Source organism: Curcuma longa, chromosome 3, assembly GCF_044706935.1.
Source record: "Curcuma longa cultivar G26 ecotype Majalengka, Jawa Barat chromosome 3, ITB_CL_G26_1.1, whole genome shotgun sequence".
Lineage (NCBI taxonomy): Eukaryota > Viridiplantae > Streptophyta > Magnoliopsida > Zingiberales > Zingiberaceae > Curcuma > Curcuma longa.
The window spans coordinates 17,395,215-17,422,502 of record NC_133863.1 but is presented as its reverse complement, the minus strand read 5'-3'; the positions used below and the strand labels follow the sequence as shown (position 1 = coordinate 17,422,502).

Below are 27,288 nucleotides of genomic sequence, written 5' to 3'. Positions count from 1 at the left end.
AGGATCAGGCGGAAGTCTTGGCAGAGTCCTGAGTGCACCAGGTGAAGTCTGGGCTGGTCTAGGTGACCGAGTCGCTGCAGAAGTCTGGGTTGGTCTAGGTGACCAAGTCGCAACAGGGGCTGGTCTAGGTGACCGAGTCGCAGCAGAAGTCTGGGTTGGTTAGAGAGAACCGAACCGCAGCAAAAATCCTGGGGGGCTAGGACAGAGCCGAGCACAAGTCCAACAAGTCTGGAGGACTTGGTTGGCATGAATTCTCCAGAATGGAGTGGGTTAGGCTAACCCAAGATTTCGGTAGAAATCTGAAGTTAGACCCACTAGGTAAGACTTTAGGTCGTTGTATTTGCTTGCTTGTATGCTTGTCTTGCAGGAACCAGGAGCTGGAAGCAAGAGGAAAAAGCAGAGGTGAAGCGAGTAAAGTCAACGCAAAGTCAAGCTCAAAGTCAACTCTGGTCAAACCGGAGTTGAGTCGACTTAGATCGGGTTTTGAGTCGACTCGGCACTGGAGTCGACTCAGATCGGGTTTTGAGTCGACTCAGGCTGACGCAGAGTCAAGATCTTATCGCCGCTGACGCCACACAAGCTGGAGTCGACCCAGGAGTCAAGATGAGTCGACTCAGAGAGGATAGCGGGCGAAGGCGATAGAACTTTATCTGCCACATCATCTGGAGTCGACCCAGATAAGGATCTGAATCGACTCAGACGGGCTATAAAAGAGGGTGTCGAGCAGCAGCAGTTTAAGCAATTCCAACATCCGCCTTCCAACCAGAACTGCTACCGAACGCGAACGAGACCAGACACGTGCTACCGGGGAAGATCCAGGAGGAGTACGCAGTGCTCGGACTTCCAGATCGGCTGTTCGTTATTTGGTTAATTCTTTCTTACCTACTCTTGTGTTATTAATTTTGTATTGCTATCTTTGGACTGTAAGACGGGTTCCTCCGCCTCCGAACGACGTTCGGAAAGGAGACCAATAGTGGACGGGCGCCTCCCGTGATTAGGCCTTGGACGTATTAACCCTGGGGGGTTAGGAACCAAATAAATCCCACGAGTCCTCTTTACTGTTTTCTAATATTTCCGCTGCAAGTTTTGTATAGTTGATGAACGATTTCGAGAAAAAGTCATACGCGCTATTCACCCCCCTTCTAGCGCGTATCCCGATCCTACATGACATAGTGGAGAGATCGGCCAGAGGAGAGACAGAGACGCAGTGGAGAGACGCAGCGAAGAGATTGGGACTTTAGGGTTCGGGAGGAAGTAAAGAAAAAAAAATCGGGTTAACAATCGTTAATTAGCGACCAAACTCAGGTTCGGTCGCTAATTAGCGACCGAACCATATATCGGTCGTAATTAGTGACCAAACTCTGGTTCGGTCGCTAAATATTAACGATCGAATATAATTTTGATCGCTAAATTCTTCCCTTATTGTCCGGTTCAAAAAATACCGACCCAATTAAATTTCGGTCGCTGAAATAGCGATTAAATTTACATTTCGATCGCTAAATAGCGACTGAATTTTAACTTCGATCGTAAATTTTTGACCGAAAAATTTTTGGTCGCTAAATAGCGATCAAATTTACAATTCGGTCGCTAAATAGCGATCGAATAAATTCAGTCGCTAAATAACGACTGAAATGTTAATTCAGTCGCTATTTTAGCAACCGAAAAATTTTCGGTCGCTAAATCTGTCGCTAATCGTGGGTTTTTTTGTAGTGTTCACTACAACCATTTTTTGCTGCCATATGTAATGGTGTTTCACCATACTGCAACAAATAGGTACAAGGGATGCCAGTTAACAATCAGACAGGAGAATATATTTACCAAAGTTAACACTGGTAAGAGTAGATTATTTGCTTCAGCCTACCATGTTCTTTGCCTCTAACTCAACTTTCTCAAGACCTTTTCACTCCAGAAGGTATTTTACAATTCTGGTATTGTTATTAGAGGTGAGCAAAAATTCAATTAAATCGAATAAATCGATCAAACCGAACCGAATTAAAAATTCGATTCGATTATTTCGGAAGTTCTGTTATTTTTTAAAAAAATCGATTAATTTGATTATTTCGGTTCAATTTTGGTTTTAAAATTTCTTATTCGGTTAAACCGAATTAACCGAATTAATCAAATTAAAAAAATAATTTATAAATTTGAAGTAAATAAATTTATAAATCCCTAATTCATTAGTAAAATTTTTATAATATTAAAAAAAATCAGTTAATTCGGTCGAAAACTGAATTAACCGATAAAATATCGGTTCGGTTTGTTCGATTTTTATTGAAAAATTTGGTCGGTTCGATTGGTTTGAAAAAATTGGTTTATTCGATTTTTGATTAATTCGGTTCGGTTTGGTTCGATTTTAACCGAATACTCTCCCTTGATTGTTATATCCGGCTGCCACATGAAGAGGGGTTTGTGACATCTACAATTAATAGTTGGCGGAATTAATAATGCTGTTAGATTGACATATTGGAAGAAAAGAGTAAGTTCTCAAGATCTTAATAAAAGTATAGAAAGCTAACAGAATAAATACCAAGACCACGAAGGCAATAAACTAAAGATTTGATGTAAGGTAAGGAAAGTTCAAGAAGGTCGAGAACTAAATTCTTGACAAAATATAAAAACCTGAGTATATTATAAATTCCGATGCAATGGTAGATGAAGCCCCGGACATGTGGAAGTTCCAAACACACAAGAGAATAGGATGTTCATCTGATGTGAGGTAAATGAGAAATGAGGATAGAGAAGTTTAGAAGAATTTTGACCGTTAAAATGGCTAAAATAGGTGTATCAATAAATTGATAGCATTGAGCAATTGATTAATACATCGTACACTTGAAGGGGATTATGTGCTTGAGGGTTTTGGGATGAAAAACCTTGAATTAGGGTTTACCAATCGATTGGATAAGACATGACAATTGATTGGTGAGCTAAAATCCTAAATCTCGAATCGGATTTTTGCACCATCAATTGATTGGGTTAAACCAAATATCGAGATTTGCATTATTATCTTATTGATATATATTGTGTCAATCGATTAGTAAATAACTCTGAGCAAATCGAAAATGCCCAAATCGATTGGCTAGTTCGACTAAGCATTAATAATTGATTGGTATAATTGATTGGTAGTGTTTATCAAGCAAACAGAAGTCTGTCACATCGATTGGCCAATTCGATTGGGCATTAGCAATCAATTGGCAGTGGTTATCGAGTGAACAAAAGCCTACCAAATCAATTGACTAGCTAGACTGGGCATTAGTAATCAATTGGTGAAATTGATTGGTAGTGTTTGTCGAGCGAACAAAAGTATGTCAAATCGATTGGCCAGTTCGACTAGGCATTATTATTCGATTGGTGCTGCCCACTAATCGATTGGAATTCAAAAATCAAGATATTCTCATTTGTCGATCTGGAGTCAATGACCATTCAGCGGATAGTCAACAATCGCTTGGTGACTACTACCAATCAATTGGTGGCGATAAAAAAGTACAAAAATAGTCGGATTCAAGCATGTTTAAACTCCACCAATGGAACAATAACACTCCCAATGATTTTCTTGCTCAACCTAAATTCAAAAACTCTCATTCTCATCATCTTCAAGCAATTAAGAGGAAAAATCTTGTGTTAAAAGTTTAATCCTATTCTCCTCTTCTCTCTTATTGTAATTTCCTCTCTTTTTGTTGAAATTTATAAGTTTGTTGTAATCCTGTTGTAAGAAGGTTTATTCATTTTCAAATTTGGTTCGATAATGAGGAAATCAATAAAGATAGTAGAATGCTATGTTAGCCTTAAACACAATCGCCTCAGGAGAGGCGGTGAATCAAGTGATTGTGTGTGTCGTGCTCGTTTTGCTTCAAAATTTCCGTAGCACATTTTCAACAATGAAGCAAACAAAACTATTCAACTCCACCTTCTAGCTCGCAAGATTCTAACATTGTCTTCTTGCACATAGCCTCTACCAAAGGTACAAGAACATTCAATCTTAAGGAAAAGTCAGTTGCCAAGTTTATTATATCATTCAGACTTCTTAAGCGAGTAGCCTAATAGTGTAACGGTAGGACGCTACATGCAATAACCAATTCACTCCTCGGGTAATGGTGTAATGGTAGGACACCTTCTACGTTTTTAAGATATCTAAGAATTGAGTCCCAGTTTTGACGAATTAACAAATGAATTTCTTTTAATGGGTGGATGACCTAATTGGAACACTGGGCTGATGGACCACCAGTTGTGAGAATTTTTTGATTTACTCTAGTGATTGATGAAAATTTTTTGTAGGATCAAATCGGTCACTCTCAAAATTAGTCGACGTAAATTAAATACTTGTGTCAACTAAAAACTAAAAAAATAATCAATTCTTCTGCAAAAGGTTGAATCCACCACCCTAGTGGTCTTACACGTACGGTCGCCCCCATGAACAACTGTGAGGAGGTAAATTAAGAAATTGTAGTTGGTCACAAAAAATAACCAATTCTTCTGTAAAAAAAGTGGAATCCGACACCTCAGTGGGCCCACACGATCGGGCCCACGACCATTTGTGAGGAGGTAAATCGAGAAACTGCAGTTGGTCACGACGCAGGAAGGTATTGCTTGGCTTCGCCAGGATTCGAACCCTTGTCCTTTTCTATAACTCTGCTGTAACCAACTCAGTTATGCCCGAAGGCAAAAAAAAAACCCAATTCACACTTTGGAGAGATAGATGCAAATTTCATATGGTTGTGAAGGTCGTGAATAACATTATCACATAGATCAAGAGCCGACATTGAGAGTGTGAGGATGACGACCAATTAAGCTATATATACCCGGCCCCCATCATTTTGTTTCAAGTAACTAAATACGAAGATCAAACATTTTTGGGAGGGGTGGGTAATGGGTATACTCTTCTGCAAAAAGGTAAAATTCGCCACTTTAGCGGCCCCATGACCATCTGTGAGAAGGTAAATCGAGAAATTACAGTTGGTCATGATGCAAGAGGGTATTGTCTGGCTTCGCCAAGATTTGAACCCTTGCCCTCTTCTGCAACTCTGTTGCGTCATAACCAACTCAACTATGTCTCTAGGGCGGGTAATAGGTATACTACTATACCTATTAAATGGTCTGACTAGATTAGGAGATATGTGAATTAATAGGCAACGTACACTTGATTTTTTGTTAATTGATTCCTTGCTTAAGTAATTCAATACATTCATTAATTAACAAATGTTAAATTCATTTAACGACCGACAATTTCGTCACTAATCAATTATTAAATTCATTTAGTGATCGATTTAGTAGTCGGTCGTAATATTTTTTTATCATTAATTATATTTGCGATGAAATTTTATTTCTACCGCTATTTGTTAATTACATCTAATGCATTTTTAATTTCTATATTTTAATCTATACAAATTATAAATCAAATTCAAATAACATTTATAAAATACAAACACTATTCATCAAAATCATAGTACAAATACTTATCCAAAAACATTCATATATTCTAAAATATAAAATATAATTATATTATATGTTAATCTCATCATACTTCAATAAAAGGTGGAATCCACTACTTAGTGGTTTTATATGGTCGATCTCACGACCATCTATGAGGAGGTAAATCGAGAAACTGCAATTGATCACAACGAAAGAGGATATTGCCTCGGCTTCATCGAGATTCGACTCTTGTCCACTTCAGCAAGTCTGCTCCATCGTAACCAACTCAATACATATCTTCCAACACATAGAGCCTATCACAGCAATAGCCAACCATGAGGCAAGCAAGTGCTAGAGGGCTTAAATTAATCTCATCATACATATAATATCAAAATACACTTTAGGAAAACCCAAAATGGCAAAGGAAAGAGGTTTCACATAATTCACTCTTCCATCCTCTCGAATCCATCCACCCAAATAAACAATAAAAATAATGACAAAATTAGATAATCAATCGATCTTGATATGCTCAAGTGACATGGTAGGTTAACCTAGATCAATTTGGTAACTTAAAAAAAAATGATAAATCCCAGTTAGTTTCATTGACTATCTCTGGAGGTGACCGGTCTAGACCCCACGAAAGTTTCCCATCGACCATCAAGGTAAATCGGGAAGTGCACGTAGTGACCAGCCCAGACACCCAACATTCTTTGATTACATTCCCCATTTGGAGGAAAAATTCTTGCAAATATCCATTGCTGAGGATCGAACTGCATCGAATTGTAGGTGTCTGGGTGACAACCTGGATGTCTTACCGCGGTACCATTGCCCCGGGGACGAATTTGGTAACTAATCACCTTAATACGCTTGATCTAATAAGTTGCATTACATCCCACAAGTATAATGCTGTAATAATAGAATAAAAATTCGAATATCAATAAAGACGAATATCGTAGAGGTCGACCTCTAAGTGCGTATAAACTGTACACTAGATTTATTCATTAGAACTAGAGAGAAAGACCATATATCTTTAAAATTAATCGGGTAAAACTTGAACACTTAAATTATCAATAAATAAATAAATATCATTACAGTAAATAGCAAAATGCATCTAAATCTGCGCATTTTGTTTGTTTGTCTTTAAAGATTTAAAAAATATCATATTAAATGCCGATTAGTGATTAACTCAATCTAAAATAATCATGGAATTGATGATTACATTTAATAGAGCAGATCACAATGTGATCTGCCATCTCACGTGCTAGCCATTGTCCTTGGATTTGCTTCTATAATAAAACCTCTCTTTTACAATTTTTTCGCTTTATTCGTACATTAATCTGCAATACTATAAATAAGATCCTCATGAATCATACGAATTATTGCAGTGGCTTAATTACATTTAATCACAAGTCGTTCACCTCCTAACACGAGTTTCCATAGAGACGCTGTCTTCATTAATGCACTCAGTTTCAACTCGCTTAGCTTTACCCGTTTCAGATAGCCGTTCGTCCGTGTCTGTGGTGATTGACGATGGAGGTAAGTCTACGGGTATAATGAATGGTTGTTGGGTGCACGACTGCGAGCCAGTGGCCTATCTACCGACTGACCGGCTATGCCCGGTGGGCAACCGTTGGAATTCAAATTCTCGAAGCGGGCCAGGTGGGCCTCCGAAGGGATGTGGCTGGATGTTTGGCAAGAAGGATCTTGGCCGCCCGTTCCAGTCGCTCACACAAACAAGTTGAATCGTGGTCGTAGGATTCGAAGTCGGTACCCGAAAAAAAATGCAGAAGGAAAAAAAAAAAAGAGGAGAAAAACCAGCGACTCAATAAAACCGAATCTCAGTCCGCCCTCAGTCTCCTCTCGCAAGAAGCTGGTGGCGATCTGGAGATTCTGAATCAAAATCCTTACTGCCTCAGGGAGAATTCGGCGTCGTTCTCATCCTGTTCCGTTGGGAAGGTGAGTGCCGTCCTCACTTTCGCTTTTGATTTGTATGGCTTGGTTATCCATGCGTTCGAGATTAGGGTTTCCATTCGGATTCGAGGCTGATGCGGACTCTGAGCCTTTCCTGATTGGGACTCCTGAATCTTGATTTCTTGTAGGAATTAGGATTTCGATGTGTTTTTGAAGTGTATTGGTTCGGTTCTCGAGTTTGTGTCGGAGGTGGTGTACATTCGGCGCTCTGGAAGGGCGTTGACTAGGTTTGTCTCAGCTAATAGGGTGTTTTTGAATTCAATTTTATTATCTCAGCTTATCCACTTGAGATCTGTACATTTGCCTCTTTAATTTGGACTTTTATTTATATTTTATTTTCTTCCTACGTGGTGAATGTTCTAGTAGTTTCTTCTCTGAAATTTGAAATTTACACTTGGATATCAGTTTTCCCCCAATTTCTGGCAGAATTATCTGTCCCACGTGCTGGTATATTGCGCTTTTATCCATTATTTTGGCTGCCTATGATTTTTTCCTTCGACCGGGGAGTTTCTTTCCTATGGTTTGGAACTTGTTCCTGAATCACGGCTCATCAAGTTGGGACTGGAGTGCTAGTCTCAAAGCATCAATCAGTGACGATGGCGAGTAATAAGGGGAAAGGTGCTCAGAAAGATGAAGGATCTTCTTCCAGCAATGCCCTTGATGCTAGTGGTAATGAAATCCAGAGACAAAGATCCTTAAATGGGTATGCCATGTAATTCGAAACATCCAAATTTGTTCCTATTTTTAAAACATTTACATTTCATCTTATTTTCTCTTATTTTATCATATACTAGAGATGCACCTAAATGCTCTTGTCTAATAAGAAAATATTTGATATATCATTTTACAAATCAATTGTAGGAGGACGACTGGTCCAACACGCCGGTCAACCAAAGGACAATGGACAAATGAGGAGGTAGATTAACACACATCTGTTAATTTTGTATGAAGAAATGTGATTTAATAGAAATTTTCATTTCTTCTTTTTCTCCTTATTCCCTAGTATTATTGGATTTGCTTACATAATGTGGTGAGCTAGGCTGACACTTATACGGATCTGCTTATGTGTATGAAGTGTATCCTATAGTTAATTTTTTTTTGTCATGCATATTAATCTCTATTTCTTAGACTTTTAGTTCTCCTTCCCATACCTATGTTGATATGACATGTCACAAGTATGGATTCAGAATATGTCATCTCCTCAAAATAAAATCAAGGGAATTGTATTGAGGAAGAAATAGGAAAGAAGGAACATCATAGGAAGAAGAAACAATAGGAGTAGAAGAAGAAGAAAGAAGCCTAGTACGGAATTGAGCCCTAATGCAAGTTACGAAAGCTATCACGAGATGTAGGTGGGTAGGCAAGCGAGTGACAACATAAGTCATCTCAAGAGAAGACCGTTGGGTAGAAGTAAGCGGACGATCTCAGGAAGAGAGACTTGTGATTCGCAACAACAAGGAGAGTTGGAGGAGAACAGGGAGAGGGAGAGAGGGTAATATTTATAGTAGATATTATTTTAAAAGTCCCTATAAATTTTTTACTTTTCAAAATGGCTTCTAACTTACAAACATTATATACTATATAGTATTATAATATATTATATACCACAAGCATTATATGCTATATAAATTAACTATATAAGAAGAAGAGCCTTGGTGCAATGAAAAAGTTGCTGCCGTGTGACCTGGTGATCATGGGTTCAAGTCGTGAAAATAGCCTCTGGCAATACAGGATAAGATTGCGTATAATAGATTCAATGTGGTTTGATTCTTCGTCAGAACCCTACATTGATGGGAGATTCGTACACCGGGATGCCTTTTATAAATTAACTATATATATTTTTACATTATAAAATAAACATAAATAAATAAAATAAATGAATAAATATTTTTGAGATTAATATTGTCCTTGTTCCTGTGTTCTAAATTTGGACTCTTTTGAGAACCTCCATGTCCCAATTTTTAAAAAATTTCTTAGATACTTGCATTAAGACTAAGCAACATAGATATTAATTTTTAACCTCCTTATCTTTCTCTTTAGAGAATGTTTTTTAGAGTGCCAACTAATTGTAATCCTTCCTATTACCTCACTCATGTTTATTAAGTTACAGCTCCTACTTATATTTCTGTAAATTACCCTAAATGCCTAGTCCAATGATTATTAGTCATATTGTTGTCATACTCTGCATCCTTGTTTGATTTGATTTCCAGAGTTATTCTTTGTCCGGTACAATCTCTTAGTGACTATTTGAGATTCAATTAAGAATGCTCAATAGTTATGATTGCTGATCCCTTAACAATAATAATTTGTGTTTGCATTTTCCCTATATTTCATCTTACCAATGTATGCTAATGGTTGTTATGCTAGTTTGTGATTTTGAGTAATGTTTATGTGTGCAGGATGCCATATTGTGCAAAGCTGTCCAGAGTTTTAAAGGCAAAAACTGGAAAAAGATAGGTACGCTATTATCACAGAAAACAATGGTATGTTAGAATAAAGCCTCTCTCTCCTTCTCTCCCACTTCTCTATATAATTTTTACCCTCATAATCTGCTTTTGAGTTAACACCTTTATTGTGTACTTTATTGTCTATTCTGTCATTTGTACAGAAACTAAGCATTGGCTGATAAACAGTGATTTTAACTATATAATGGAAAGCATCTTCCTAAGAAGGATACATATTCTAATTTTTTTTGTTTCTATTTTTCTTTATTAGTTTGCTAAAGAATCTACCTTTTACTTTTATTTCTTGTAGTTTTGACTCATGACTAGTTTTGTGGCTGTTATATGATGTTTTTAGGAATTTGTTAAGAAATCTATATATATTTTTTATTGGTGGAATGGTAAAAACATAGCAAAACTAGGGTTCAGATAATTAGATAAACCAATGAATTAGCTTGATGGGAATAAGAACGGAAGTTTTCACATACCAATTTAATATGATCTTGGATTGATGAAATAAATCAGTCATAGTTATTCATTCTGACTATTTTTGACCTTTTATTTTCTCTGTGCTGATGTTCACATTTGTTCTCTGAGCTTCTGACATTTGTTGATCTGTTGTTATTTTGATAATTTTTTTTTATTTTAATGATTACTATCAATTGATTGAAAAAAGTATCTTGGACATGAAATTTAGGAACTCCCTGTTTTGATATATTCTCGTAGGTGATAATGTTGCATACTAATCCTAGATCATGACAATTGCAGGAGCCTTGAATTGCCTTTCTCTCTCTTTCTTGTTCAAAAGTTACCTGGCGTTAGTTTGGGTATTGGTTAATGTGATTAACTAAGTAACAAAAATACTTGTATAAATCAACAGAAATTTAGGTGCTTTTGTTATCTCCTGAGTCTTTTATTCAATTTTTTAGACATTATTGCAATGCTCATAAACACTTCAACTGCAAGTTTTGGGCTTTACTCATTTGAGCTCATGACTTTTTGGTTGTTGTTTATGTCTGGCTAGCTGTTTCTCATATTTTGTGACTGTCAGTTTCTTTTCTGATGTTCTTTATTCAATACTGGCTTTTACTTTTCCTTTTGTTCTAACATTATGCTTTTGTATCTTATCTTGAAGCAAACACATGTTTTCTTTGTTTCTCTTGATTTGCAGCTGAATGCTTTCCAGATAGGACTGACGTCCAATGCCTACATAGGTGGCAAAAAGTTTTGAATCCAGAGCTTGTGAAAGGACCATGGTCAAAGGAGGTGGGAGTATATTGAGAACTATACTATGATTTACTTAGGTTCTTTCCTTTGAAATTTCTTGTGCCCTGATTAGACTATTGTAATTCATGTTTTCTCTATAATAGGAAGATGAAATTATAATTGAAATGGTCAAGAAGTTTGGACCCAAAAAATGGTCGGCAATTGCACAAGCATTACCTGGACGCATTGGGAAGCAATGCAGGGAAAGGTATGCCACTAAAAAGTACCTTAACAGATTTGCTAGACTAGTGTACCAAGTATATAACCAGTCTATTTGTTTAAGAAATAAAAGCTGCAGAACAGTTTGAAGATCATCAGATGCAAATGTAGGGACAAAATCGATCATCTTTACAATTCCATCTCAGTATTGGCAGAGGTGGAGATGGCAAAAAGTAGTTTTTTGAGATAAGATGGATGAATGCTCGAGTACAACTTAGATAACTAATGGCATTTTTGCTTAAGTACAACTTAGATAACTAATGGCATTTTTCCATAATATTTTGTTGTAAAACGGTTCAGGGTTAGACTAACTTTATAGAAATTTTGTTGGAATAGTCATTTATTTTTTATAGAAATGAGTTTAATGGATCTGAACAACAAAACTAGCAAAAATTTTCTATTGGTTCTTTTGATAGTTTGATAGACCGACAATTGTACCCCAGGGATCTTAAAGGTAATATGACATCATTCACACCTCTTTTTTAGTTGAATGCAGTGGTTCATTATTTGTTCAATAAGGACGAGCAATAATTACTCCATCTAGGACTTCCAATGTTGGTTATCCTAGAATACTCTTTCCTCAGGTTCTCTTCTCCTACTTTGTGTGATGGACTTGAACATGACAAAGATAGAGGTGAATTGATGTTTGTTTCTTGAAATGATCTGACAGTTCTTTTGTTGCTGTTGTTAATATTTCTGCCCATCAAACATGAGCATGACATATGCTATGTATTTCTAAATGACATATTTGCTACTAATGGGATATCCTTTAGCAAATTTAACCAACTGCTTTCCAACTAATCTAATAAAATTTTAAAATTGCGTCTCAGGGCTTATTAGAGATTTCTCATTGCAAACTAGAATTAGTTGTGAAGAAAATATAATTAATCCTTGTATTATTTATTTATTTATTCATCTTACTAATTATTCTTCTTTTATCATATCATATTGATTTCCTAGTACCAACTCATGATAATTGATGAGGCTAATATTTAAAGGAATTATTTATAGGTGGCATAATCATCTTAATCCCTCCATAAATAGGGAGCCATGGACGCAAGAAGAGGAAATTACACTTATTCATGCTCATCAATTTTATGGAAACAAATGGGCAGAGCTAACAAAATTTTTACCAGGCAGGTGAGAAAGATTGTACTTGCATATCTACTTACTTCACAAACTTGATGGTTGAATGGTTATGGTTGTTTATTTGTTGCTATTCACACCATACTATTCTTAACTATTTGAAGTCTATGATTTAGATCTTCTCCCTTTTTTGACTCTATGAATAATCATTTCTGTTAGAGATGTTAATATGTTATGCCCTTCACACTTTTTGAGGTTCACCTAGGCCTAGTATGAGCATCAACATAGCTGCCTTCCAAATTTAATAATAAAATAATATGAAACATTTTGTAAAAAATAATAAATTTGAATGTGAAAATAAAAATATACTAAAATACTTTTCAAGAAAATCTTACCGACTTCATGCCCTTTGATGGTTGGCACAAGGCCCAATTAAGGTTGCGCCGTGCTAAGAACTTTTCTTCTTGACCCTATTGACACCTCTAATTCCACTTGTCTATCAAAGTGTAATTCGATAGAATTATAAAATAATTATAAACTATATAAAGTGCTAAATTTTAGGCTAAAAATTGTGAGCATGATACAACTTAAGGCATTTGATAAGTTATGTCTAAGTTCAATATCTTAAGCTATGCTAGAGTTTTGAACTTTGACTAGAATAATATTATTTTAGTATTGTGTAGGGGTTTCAATGTATGGATGTATGGCATTGAGGGAGGAGGAATTAGATAAAAATGAAGACGAAGAGAACACGGTTATATTCCTAGTTTATGTCACATCTAGAATGGTACAATTTTGATATTGCATTGTACAGACAAAAGTTACAAAAAAATAATAAAAATTATTTCAATTCATTGTGATGTGTTTTGTAGCATGTCAAGAGGTGTCGAATGTTAATATGACACGATACTCATTGACATAATAATACATGATAAATTGCTTGTGGCGAATATTACATTTCAACTATGTTGCTTGGCACGGTACAAAATTTATAGAGGGACATTTGCTAGAAAATGAAATTGAGTTTTAAATAGTATTATATTCATATAAAATAAAAAATGATAAAGTTATTATAAGGAAGTATATTTTCTTTTCTCAATATTAGGCCACATGAGGTTGAAGGAGTGGTAAAAGTGAAGCTAGATAAAAATGTAGGTCTTGATGATGTTTCTATTTAAGTTTGGAAGAGTTTTAGAAGATCAAGATATAGTTTAGTTAACTAAGTTTTACAATAATTTTTGAGAAATAGGAAGGTGCTTTTGGAATGTTTTTAGTACTAATTTATAAAAATAAAGGCAACATAAATTTTTTGGTTCAAACATATTGCAAAACCCTAATTTATTTACACTTATGTCCTCAAAATTTCCTATGAAGCTAGTCCAAACATATTGCAAAACTCAACATATTAATGTAAGTTTTAGGTCTTATCAAAATGATATCCTTGAAGTGCACTTTCTCCTTGACAAAAGTCCTAATCAACCTCTTATTTTTCGTCCTCTCATGGAATACTAAATTAAGACTAATGCATATAACAACTTGATTATCACAATTTGCAATGTAACTTTATAAACTTCATGGAGTATTATCTAATTTATCCATCAACTGTTTGAGCTAGATAAACTCTCATTTGTTATGATTATAATCATGTGTTCTTTTGTACTTTATTATAAATTGCTTCTTGCTGTTCTAAGCATGGTTTAAAATTTTATACTATGTGGTGAGAAACGAGCAAAATTTGTTGTTCCACCTGTCGCTCGACACTAGCATCATGGGTTGCATAGGTGCCGTGATCCCGCAGCGACCTCCGTGGTCGCGTAGGCACGACGACTGTGGATGTGGCGACCTCCGCAGGGTCGAGTGGGCACTTCGATCCTGCAGTGACCTTTAGGGGGTAATGTGGGCGCGGTGATCTTCGTGGGGTCGCGTGGGCATTTCGATCCTGCGGTGACCTCCGGGGGGTAACGTGGGTGCCGCGATCCCGCGGAGGTAGCTACAGGATCACAGGGGCTTCGCAACCTCGTGGAGGTCGCTGCAGGATGTAGTTTCCCTATTATTGGTAAAACTTGTCTAATTTGTATCCATGTATCCTACAATTTGAAGGCCACTATGATTGCTTAAGGTAATTTAGCTTTCCAACTAGTCTCTTGTATTTCTCTTGATCAAATAAAAATTCCTTTTTGTCCTAGCATCAGTCACACTTTTGGGTCCACAATGTTAACTGATTTAGCTTCTTGTATACCTGCTTTCTTAAGTATATCAGTAATATATTTTTGTAAATAAAATACTTCAAGTCGCTAAGATCCTCAGTCTGAAAGCGTTAATGAAGATATATATTAAGCTATATGGTTCTTGCAAAATCATCACGAGCAATGATGATCCCTTCAATATAAACAATAAGAAAATGCAATTTCTAGGCTGAGGTAGCTAAGTGATTTGACACACTTTGTATCATCTTAAATTGAAGTAAAGTTCAGCTGAATTACTAACCTATCCCTAGGAGACTACTTAAAACTACATAGAAACTTATTTTGTACACAATACCAATCTTCCCTTGAGCAACAAAATGAAGGGGTCAGTTAATATATACTTCTTTATGTAGATTATGATAAAGGAAAACATTCTTCATATCTAACATTTCTAGTGGCTATTAAGTTATATCTGCTAGTGTAACAAAAAGGAGAATTATGATAATCTTAGCCAAAGAAGAGAATATATCTATATAGTCAACACCATATATTCGTGTTTACTCCTTTGCCATTAATTAACCAAGCTTTAAGTGTATTAATAGTCATCAGGAGTTAGAATTAGATAGAGTTCTGAGATAGTCTAGGAATTCTAATGGATTCCAATGTAGATGGAAAAGTAGAATAAAGAGGCAAGCATAAAAAATGTAACAATAAGAAGATATAATGTACTGGAATTATGAACATCATTCCTAAAATAAATGGGAAGATTAACGCTTGAGATAGGATCTTGGGACTATGGAAGGATCTTATATGGAAGTGGAGTTTTGAGGAGAGGTTGCCACTAGTTCGGAATGTGGTTTTCTGTTGTGTGCTTGTAGTTGTCAAGACTTTGATGTCAATTGCTTCGTGCTGCAAGATAGGGAATAGATAAAAGAGTAAGCATGTGAGTGATGAAAAAGGTAGAAGAAACAAAGAATATGCATGATAAGCAGCTTAATTATCACATTAGGTGTGGCAAGAGGGATAGTGAAAAAAATAGTGGATTTAAAAGAATGTTTTATTAACCAAAACAAAAGTTTGATATTAGTTGGGAGAATGAAATGGTTGGTCGTTTATAACCTAGAATAGCCAAGAAAGACAAACTCGGTAGACTTATAAGAACTTAATATTGTTTAAGGACATATATAAACAAAATAAGTGCATCTAAATGCATGTTATGGAAAAATCATTGTGTAACATGAGGGAAGAGAATAGAAAAAGGAATTCAATTATAAAGAAGAAAAGAAGACATGTGATTTGTTAGATGAATCTGACATCTATTTATAAGAATGAAAGAAGGTGACAAATCTGGCGACATGTGAAGAATCACATGGAGCAAGATGTTGCAATGAATTAGTGATGCCATTTTCTAATGAGAGGTATTTCCTCTAATACTATATGATTTAGTGGGTGAAATTTCAGGATTATACGTTGTTGCTTTACATTTATATATCTTAACTAGCATGTTTATGAGCAAACCCTAATCTATTTATCACTAGGTCCTCAATAATTATTGTAGTTTTATTGAAGAGAAGAGTATATGCTAATTTTATTGATGTCATATGGAGTATGTATAATAATGTAGTTATTTGTGTTAGAATTACTTGAATGTAACTCATTGTTTTCATGTAATTATTGGTGTCAATTAACTATAACTCTAATTCCTTATTTTTTTTTTATATTATTACACGATGAATTGACCAATCATATATTCAAGATAAACTTTTTTGGTTTTGGTTATTTATAGATGTTATTGTGCTAATTGATTTAGAATATAAGCATAACAAACTTGAAGCTTTAATTGTTAAATGAAAATTTTAGAAACTAAACAAATTTTAACTAAGAAAATGTAAATATATGAACTGGTTTTAAGTTTAACAGTAAGAGATAAGTTATTTATAGTTACAATGGATGGACATCAATTTCTACATGTAGGAATTTTAAAATATCTCGCACCTACTTTTAGCAAGAAGATATTGATGAAGAAATTATTAATAGGATCAAGGCTTAAAATCTCTAGCTATGCCTGGGATCAATATTTGATTTGGTATGGTTTTATTATTGTGTCGGAATACCAGAGCACGGTGCCAGTGGAAAATTAAGGTGGAGGAAGGAGTTGAAGAAGAAAAATAAGAAGGGAAAGCAACTTTATACTTGAGGGTAAGGTTTAAAGCATCATTCTAGTTAAAACTTTGGCCCTTGATCGGAATATTACACTTTTTACATCATATAATAGCTATAGTTACATAGTTACACTCTTTGACATGCATTGAAGCATGGTTAGATGAATTTAGATAGGTTTATTCCTTTAATCTTTCGCTTAGTTTTTTACTCATAGAAATGACTATATAAATTAGTTAGTCAATTGGAATAAATTTTATCATATTGTACTATATCATCACACGACAATCTTTTAGTCATCTCTCACTTGGATTTTTTACTTTTTAACAAGACTATCAATTAGTAATTGAATTAAAAATGATTTTAATTATTTTCACTTCAATGTATGTAAAGATGAATTTTTACTCCTATAATCTACTTCCTATGATATGCTTCCACTTAATTTATTTGCTTATAAGAATAAAATTGGATAATGAATTAAATTTTAGAGAAAAGTTCACAAAAATATAAAAACATTACTTGAATTCATCTTAATATGTGTCATAGAATGTTAGATATGATTTTAGAGAAGTTCACAAAAATATGACAACATTACTTGAACTCATCTTAATATGTGTGTTATAGCTTGCTAAGGCGTGAGATTGTGTGCATGAATGATACTCATCAACACAAGCAACTCGAGAGGTTACTTGTGCTGATCGCTGTGGAGTGGTTTGATTTGATAATTTGCTAAAATGATACATTTCTATGAACCACTCAATATAGTATGAGACTTCAAACCATGAATAGGATAGTGAGTGAGCGGTTGAAGTTGGGAAGAATTTTTAGAATCACTTGTGATCATCATGTGTTCCTTGGGAAATAAGGAAAGCATTAGGCTTGTAGGACACTCAATTATTTTTCTATATCAAACTGTTGGACATTTAGGAAACAATACATTTAAAAGTTAGCAACGTAGAGATAAGAATATTAAGATGATTGTGCAAATTAATTGAAAAGATAAAAAATCATAAATATTACTATCAAGAACAATTAGATTTAACAAGAGATGACAAAACTAGAAAAAGTAAGGTAAAACAGTATGTGAATGGCTAGAGAATAAAATATTATATAATTAAAGAAGTTGAATCATATGGAGTTGAAGAAATAACAGTAGAAGGGGACCAAATAAAACTTTTGTTAACATAATTAAAAGTGATTCAAGAGATTAATATATTACGATTATTGTAGCCGTATGTAGTATTTAATGAAGGAATATGATCTATTTAAATACTCCCAAATGTCTAGGATAGGCATTGCTTATTGATGTGTTGTCAATGTCTAAAAGAAATAATGTATGGTCTTATTCACTGTCAGTTTCACAAGGCAGTTTCATTTTTCCTTTACTTTTTCCTTATAGACAGTGTTGTTCTATATAAGAAAAATCATCACAAAAGTGTTTTACTTTTGGCTCTGTTAATCATATTGACCTGGATATCATGCTAAAATTTTGCATTTCTTATATTATATGCTCATTTTCAAAATAACATGTAAAATGCTCTTGATAAACAATTATACTTATTTTTATTTACTTGTGCTCTGCTCCATCAGGACGGATAATGCAATAAAGAATCACTGGAATAGTTCAGTGAAAAAGAAAATAAGTTCATACTCAGCATCAGGATTGCTTTCACAGTTTAAAGGGCTTTCTCATGCTGAAAGTCCTCAGTTAGTTGATATACAGACACCAAATGAGAGTGACATAAAAGAAAGGCTTGAGATTGAGGATTCATCAGATCATTGTGAAACTTCATCAGCTAATTTGGTTTGCTCTCAGTCTGATGGGGAACTCATTAATGCAGCGCCAATGGATGATGAAATGAAGTTTGATACAGATATCAGTGGCAAAGATTTTCAGGACTCCAATTTTGCAATGTGTATGAAGGAATATTATGCATGTTTAGAGGAATATACGTCTGCTGTTTCTGAAGCACAATGTGATATATCAGCATCTACAAGCTTAATACTAGAGGCTATACCAGCAAAAATTGCTGAGGAAGTGACAGCATATCAGTTGCCAAACAATTCTTCAGCAGAAGTGTCCCAGAAATTATTGGAGTTACCAGAAACATCAGAATATCAGAAACTTTGCATTAGAAACAATGTAAGTGAATCTGCTTTGTGGCTAAATCTGTTAGATCATACAAACCAGAATAACCTTTTGGTATGCGGAACTAGTTGCTTCAACAACAATCCTTATGAGTCAGGTACTAATCAAGGAACTACTGAGGAAGTTTCTATTGATCTTGATGTTTCAAGCTCCATCAATTTGGATTATTTCTCAGGTGTAAATTGCCAAAATTCTTTCACTTCTGAAGCTTACAGAAGTACTACTATGTGCTCTGATCAAGCATACCCTAGCAATTCATCAGATATGCTCCAAAATTCCCATTGCAACAATTTGGTGGCGCTAGCACCTCCTTACCAAAATACAAGTGAAGGAAGTTTGCATGGATGCCATACTGTTGATACCAGACAAACCTCTGTTGGAGGTCAAGATCCAGAGGTCATTACATGTTCATATGATGGCTTTGCTTACTCCAGTTGCTCTTTTCTGTGCCCTGATGATAGAAGTCAGCCTAAGATTACTCTGCTGGAAGAGAAGGGGAGGGAAATTGGTACTTCAAAGCACACAAATACAGAAGAGACTGGTTCTGTTATTCCTAATCAAAAATTGATGTCATCAGATGAGGATTCAACTGTACAGTCAGTAGAGATGCCAGATTCTGGAGCTTTATTTTATGAACCACCACGCTTTCCAAGCTTAGATATTCCATTTGTCAGCTGTGACCTCATATCCTCTGGAGATCTTCAGCAAGCATATAGTCCCTTTGGAATTCGTCAGATAATGATGTCCTCTATGAGTTCCAAACCATATAGCTTTTGGGATTCACCATCACGTGATGGGTCACCTGATGCCCTGCTAAAAAGTGCTGCCAAAAGTTTCATGTGTACACCATCTATTATGAAGAAGCGACAACGTGAATTGTCATCACCTCTAGCAGAACAAAGGACTGACAAGAAACCTGGTAAACACATGGCTCATGTGCCATTATGCTCATTCCTCATGAATAATGATGAGAAATCTTGCATGGTTAATGGAAATAATGAAGCCATTTTGGATAAGACTCCTTCGGATTGTACTGAAGGGATCTTTAGTTCTCCCTCAGATAACCGGCGGAATGAACCTGTCCTTGATGATGAGGACAAAGAAAACATAACGCCTGCTGGTTATGCAGCAGATGGAAACATTGAGGAAGCTAAGGTCTTAAGTAACTTGTCTGATAAAGTGATATCCTCTTCAACAACTGTTAGTGCTGCAAATGCAGCTGATGCTGGTGCTTTGAGGACAGTAAGTTTATTAATCATTTCCATATAATTGGGTTTCTAATATGCAGTAAACAAGTTCCTGTCTCCATGGTTATTATCCTTATAATTTGACTATCTAGTTTATTGTTTGAAAAGAAAAATCTTCTGCGGCAAATAGCTTCTTGATGCAGTTCCGATACCATATCAGTAAATTTTTTAGCCTGTGGTTAGAGTAAAATGAAAATAAAAAGAGTATTGGCAGTCATATATAAATGTGCAGATTTATGAAGATACTAGTCTTTTGTTTATGGTGACAAAAAGCTTTGTTCATGGTTTGTTTATTGGAAACTTCGCTTGCTTGTGAGCTTCTTGCTAAGAATACTAAGGGATAGATTGAACCTCTTCTAGTTCTATAACAAATATGGTTTTAGAGTTGTTGGTTAACCATCAAATTTAACATGCTTTATGTTGTTACATCATGTCGAAGTGTTATAAAAGTTAGCATAATTGATTTGAGTGGCAGTTGTAAGGGGCGGAAGCACACTGAAGAAAACTTATTGCAGTAAAATATAATTTAAATTATTTAATATTGCTAGTGATATAGTTTGGATATAGTTCAATAGATGGATAAGATCCATGTTGCCAACTCAAAATGGTTGGAACAAAAGCAAACATGGCTTGATGATTATTATTATGATGATGATCGATGTAGGTGGAAAAAAGGTAGACTCACAATTGAGTTTCTCTTTTTGTTGGGTTTGAGTCAGCAGAGTCCACTACCTTGTGGATGAGATGTGAGAGGAATATACACCAATCCATCTAGTCGACCCCAAACAATTGGGTTACCTCAAACAATTAGTAAACATAGAACTGAGCGTATCAAAATTGTAAAATATGGTATTGAGTTTCAATTCCTTGCAATTTGTGGTCGGCTACATTGATCTCATTCCTCCAATTTTTGCAAGGCTGGTAACTATATATAGTAACAATTTTCAAGGATATTGACATTTCAACCCGAATCCCAGTGACAATCAAACATTATGAACTGTGGATTTGAAGAAAGAGTAAAGTTCATATCTCATGTGTCAAGATAAGACAGTGCATTGACATGCTAACATGGATTTCTATATTGAATATTAAATTTTACTCTTTCTCCCTCTATTACAAAGAATGCTGACATGTTTTTCACATTCTGTCATGGATTGCCACACTACACCATCGTGTTTAGATGTAATTTTCTTTCAGGTTATGTTGCATACCATTACGATTGGATTTGCAGTCGACAAATGACATCCATATAAACACTAACACCATCCTTATCAGAATATGTTGAAACAAAACATATGTGGTATAGTGAAAGATTTAAAGTTGGGGCTACCTTAAGCTACCTTAAGTTGGTGTTTGAGCATTTATCCTGATATATGAAAATCCATATACCTCTTCCACACTGTTTATTTTTCTTTTTGCAAACCTTATGTACACGAGAATTTCCTTTTGTGTGCTCGTTGATGTTGACTTTCTTGCTATAGTGGTGTAGCTTTTTAGGCTGTAAAGTTCTAATGATCATTTTAATCTTCCAAGATTTACCTTAATATCTAAATCCAAATAATTATTTAATGGTCTATCTTGTTCTGTGTGTCAATATGTTTAGATGTGACATAATTCATGCATTGCCATTAAGATTTGGCATCACTGTGAAAATTCAAAATGTGGCAAAGCTAGCTTGCAATGTCCTTTTTAGTCTCCATGTGTAGCTAAATTTATTAGAAAATAAGATGAATTTCAAAACCCAAACCCATTCAATTTCTGATGCTAAACATTGATGCTACAACCATGTCACTGGGATTTATGCATCCACCTGTGATTATCATTGTGTTTTTGAGTATTAGCTGAAAATAAGGCAGTTCAATTTCTCAAGTTCATATATGTTAAAGTTTGTTTAATATTACTCTTTGGGGTTTTAATTCCAACCCAAGAATCAACTCCTTTCATGATTTTCTTGAGACAGCCATTTCGTATTCTCATTCAATGCAATTCCAAGGACCAAGGACTTTTTTCTCCACGTGGCAATGAAGGTCCTGCCAAGGTGTCATCTGCCACAGGTTCAAAGTCATTGAAAGTTGAAACTATTAAGGGATCTGAAAGTATATCAAGCAATGGCCAAATAGAACCCAATGCTGAATCTCTGATGCAAGACTCTACTGTGTTTTCTCCAAGTGTCAATGAAAAGAGAAAGGACCTGCATTCAGTTCCAACAATATCAATGCCATCTCAATCAACAGGGCCTTCTCCTATAGTGTTTGGAAAATGCAGTTCAGCTGCTGATGACATCGCACACTTAAAAATGTAAGAAAGTATATAAATAATTTGATTATTTTCCTTCAGTATTATGCTCATTAATTCAATTCTCTTCCATGAATCAAATTATGTTTATGTTGCTTGAAATTTTAACTAGAACTTCTCATCATTGGTTTTAGTTTTACAATTTAGGAATGGTAGTATGTTTCTTCATTGTTCTTTCTACCCAACAATCTGTGGAATTAAGGTGTTACCTGATCATTTGTGTTTGAGTTAAAATCTTTGTTAAATCTATGTTCTTAATTTTATAGTTATAATTGTGTTGAACACTTTTTTTTCCTTGAACAAAAAGGTAACATTGTTGCAGCAGATATATGATGAGATGAGAAAATTGATACTCATCATGACATGATTTGCCATATTATCTTTCAGGTTATGTCATGGAATGTTTCATGTTCTTTCTAGTTTTAATATTGTCTCGTAACAGTTTTGATGACACCCCTTGCATCAAAAGAGGGATTGAATCTCCTTCGGCATGGAAGTCACCTTGGTTTATGAACTCTCTTCTTCCGGGAAATGCAATCAACAATGAACTTACATTTGAGGTTAGAAATATTCTTCTTTGTGAGTTGTATATCTTGGTTTTGTTCTTTTCTTTGGATGACCTGTTGTTTGCTATGGTCACTCTATGCATCATATAGAAAGTCCATCCATCTTCACTATGCAGAAAGCCATTACTGAATTAGGAAAGTATTTTTTTTGTTTACCTCATGTGTCTAGTTTATGTTTGTTAAATTAAAATTTCTCTTTGGTTAACGTTTTTGAGTTATTGTGACAAATTTCTCTTCCCAAAATATTAGGATGTAGGATTTTTCATGAGTCCAGCTGATAGAAGTTGTGATGCCATTGGCTTGATGATGCAATTTAGTGAGCACACCGCTGCTGTAGTTGCAGAGGCCGAAGAGTTGCTGAGAAGTGGAAGTGCTGGCAAAACCTCAAATAAGGCACGACTGGAGAACAAGAAATCCTTAGAAGAAAATGTGGATCGCGACAAAGAAGCAGAAAATTTTAGTATGCCAGCAAAAATTATGGTATTTGTTACTTTTGACAAGCATCTTTGGCTTTGACTATGAAATTGCAATGATTTCCTCATGGATACTTTATCTTATGAATTGAACTAGGCCAGCTTCCATTCACGAACACATATACGGGTCAATAGCCATGCATAGGCTTTCTATTTCTAGACTTCTAATCATTTTGGATTTCATCAACTTGGACATAGTTAATACACTCTAGGTCATGAAACATCAAACATGCTGAATCAAGATAAAGGACTGGGTGACTTGACACCTGACAAATTTCTTCATTTGTTAGTCTCCAAAATCTAACATCTCTTCAGCACTCGGGATCTGTTTCTGGACTTCACATTAGAGGACTGGGTGACTTGACACCTGACAAATTTCTTCATTTGTTAGTCTCCAAAATTCAACTTCTCTTGAACACTCAGGATCTGTTTCTGGACTTCACATTAGACACCTTTCACAAAAATCTATTTAATTGTAATCCAAAATGTAATTATCGTATTGCTTGATAGCCAAGAGAAATAAATACCTAGAAACACTTATTATGCTAGCTACTTTTGTAAGTTTAGTCACGTTATTAGTCTTTCTGAAGCTTTCGAAATAATAGCCTAATTGATTGATTGTTCTCGGTTCAAATACTGAAATTTTCTGCAGGCTGAAGCACGAGTTCTTGATTTTAGTGGCTGTGGCACGCCAGTTAAAAGATCAGAAAATCTGAAAACAGGGAGTACAGCAGAGACGGCAATGAGCCCTTCATCGTATCTCTTGAAGGTCTGCAGATAGAAAGATTCAGGCTGATAACTACAAAACCTTTATTTCTTTATGCCCCTTTCGCTGACATAGCTGTAATGATCTCTCTCTATTTTCATTTTGATGGCAGCTGATTTGGAGTATTATTAATGAATGTTACTTAAATATAATCTCAATGGATTTACCCTGCGCTTATATATTATTTAGTAATCTCAATATTTTTATTTTCTCCTTTTCTCTATGATAACCTTGCTATTCATCTGCAAAAGGTGGAATTTGCCACCTTAGCGGCCCTACACGGTCGGTCTCACAACCATCTGTGAGGAGGTAAATCGAGAAACTGCAGTTGGTCATAATGCAGGAGGGGATAACCTTGCCATTCTTAATCTGACGATAGACAATCTCAGTACAATATTTAACCTGCATTGACTCTATTATATGTAGCCTCTTATTACGCAATAAATATAATGTGGTTCGATTTTTTTTTTTTTGAGATTTCATATTGACAATAGCTTTGTGTACTGAGTTGTTTTTCTCTTCCAGTTATCCTGAGGTTTGTTGGTTTTTTTATTCTGATGCGAAAACCTTTGACAAAATTAATGTAAATTTGGTTGATTTAACTTGCTCAAATAATAGTGATCCTCGAATCCTTCATAACAAGTATCCAAGTTGAATCCTCTCAATTTATTGGCTTCCATCTTATTGTTGAATTGCCGAAGCAGGAGATGACAAGTAAAAGCGTATGAGAATATTGACTATATATGTAATCAGGAAGAAGGAAAGGGGTTTGATGAGCACATTCATTCTATATTACTCTGTATACGGTTTGTGTTACTTAAATATGCCTTTGTATATTTGAAAGATTGATTTATTTATTTTTTCACTTTAAATAAAGCATTAACGTACATGTTAGAATAAGTAACATTATGAGCATGCAAATTTTTTTTAATTATTTTTGATAATCTAGGTATTCATAAAGATGACCGATTTGATTTTATAGAAATTTTTTATTAGTCACCATAATAAATTGAAAAGGATAATATTGTAAGTTTTTCAAACTCTCTAGGTGTAATGTGTCCTGGATAAGATTTGAATCCTCATAAATTCGTCTCATTTCTTACCATCACATCATAATTTGAGGGCATTATTATGATCGTGTATGACCGTTGGAGTGACGAATTTCACATTTTATTGAAGAAGGGGGCATTATTATAGACATGCATGTATATACTTTAGCAAAAGGTAGAATCCACCATCCCAACGGTCCCACATGGTCGATCTCACGATCATATGTGAGGAGGTAAATAGGAAAGTTGTAGTTGACCACTATAGGGGAAGACATTGTCTCGGCTTCACCAAATTCAACCTTTGCTCATGCATGTATATACACTTACAATGTTGTATCAATAGGTGCTCCATCCAAGCAAACACGGAAGAGGAAATATATTTTCTAATTTATGGAAAATAAGTCCAATGACATTCAAGTTACTTCATTTGCATACTCATAGTGACAATATATCGTTAAAAGCAAGTAGAACTAGTCTTTACTTAAATATTTGACCGTTGTGATTCTTTTTTTAAAAAATTACATAGTGATGCAGTTGAATTTGTTTGATGCATAACTATTTAGAAATTTTAATTGTGATATCTACTCTTAATATGTCAATTTTAATTGTGATATCTACTCATAAGTTCTGATAATTGTGATGTCTATTTTTAACATTCATAATTTATGATGTGTTTAGACTTATCACACCAAATCTATTAAACCACTCTTTTATATGAGATAGTGAAATAAGTCTTGATAGTTCAAGGTGTAGATCAATTAGATTTGCTCACAAGAAGCAAATGCAATAAATCACAATGAATGAATTTAAAAAAAAAATACATTGCAATAAAATTATCTAAAACATCTACCTTGAAGAATAAGGATCAATACAAGACCGAGACTAGATTTATAATAGAGAGCTTTGTAATCAAAACCCACACATTTTCACCTTAAGTTAATTTTCAAATCTATTATCTATGTTTAAGAAGAGAACTCCAAAATAATATTAAAAAATCATCCCAAAATGGTTGAAAATCTAGTCTCCACGAATACATATTTTTTAGAACTAATCAACTTGTTTACACTAGTTGTTTAACATTGAACAAAAATATCTGTCAGTGCAAATCAAAAACTCCAATCGACTAACCTTCAAGTGTTGAGTTTGAATAAAATGAAAGATGTAATCAACAAACAAGCCACTAGTTGGTTAATTCACTAAATAAAATTTTTTCACTAGTCATATACTACAGTTCTAATTACCTAGATCCTAAAAGTATGGTAATTGGAATCCAATGCGCCAATGTTAATCACCTGATTATGAATTAAACAATAAGAACTAGTATAAACCTAAAGATAAAGTCTTATTTTAAATATGTTGGATCAACAAATAACCATTGATGACTGAACAACTCGAAACATCGCCGAAACATCTTCAAGACTCCTAAATCATTTAAGAACATCTTAAAAACCTAGCAACACATTTATTTAAGTCCACATAAATGATCTAAAACTTCTTAAATTGAGCCTTGGTAGTCCTCAAAATATAACATAAAAGTGAGGAACTTGATCTTTTAGTTGTATATATGGACAAGCTCTTTAAATAAACTAGATTAACCCTAGATGCTTTCATTTTCATACAAATCTACTCTTGAACCCAAAATATAGTTCATATAGCTCTCAAGGTGGTCTTCAAGGTTAATTTATAATCATAAGTTGTAAGGTTTAGTCACTTCATATTTATTTTCAATTAACTCAATCAATGTATTATCCCATGGCTTACCGATATTAAAATTATAAATTCACCAAAACGTCAGTCCCATTTAATTCACTTAAAACTATTATCAAACATCAAAATCATATGATGAATATAACCACTATTATCCAACAATATCTCCTTTTTAATTTTTGGTTATTTATTTAAGTTAATGGTTGAAAATAATATGTACTAACAAAATAAGAAAGAAACAAGTTAAGATCAACTCTTCTAACTTTCAATCTAAAAGGCTTAAAGCTTCCCCTCAACTATA

The 27,288-nt window shown here is 34.6% G+C and overlaps 1 protein-coding gene across 1 annotated transcript; it reads left to right on the top strand.

The window, feature by feature from the left end:
• The first annotated feature begins 7,973 nt into the window (after window positions 1–7,973).
• On the top strand, window positions 7,974–24,337 carry LOC141824813 (transcription factor MYB3R-1-like). Its single transcript, XM_074712146.1, has 11 exons — window positions 7,974–8,080; window positions 8,239–8,293; window positions 9,777–9,834; window positions 10,990–11,084; window positions 11,189–11,292; window positions 12,315–12,443; window positions 18,326–20,126; window positions 22,092–22,429; window positions 22,869–22,986; window positions 23,242–23,472; window positions 24,118–24,337. Exons 1-11 carry the CDS (start codon window positions 7,974–7,976, stop codon window positions 24,244–24,246), a joined length of 3,165 nt encoding a protein of 1,054 aa, XP_074568247.1. The 3' UTR covers window positions 24,247–24,337.
• The last annotated feature ends 2,951 nt before the right edge of the window (window positions 24,338–27,288 follow it).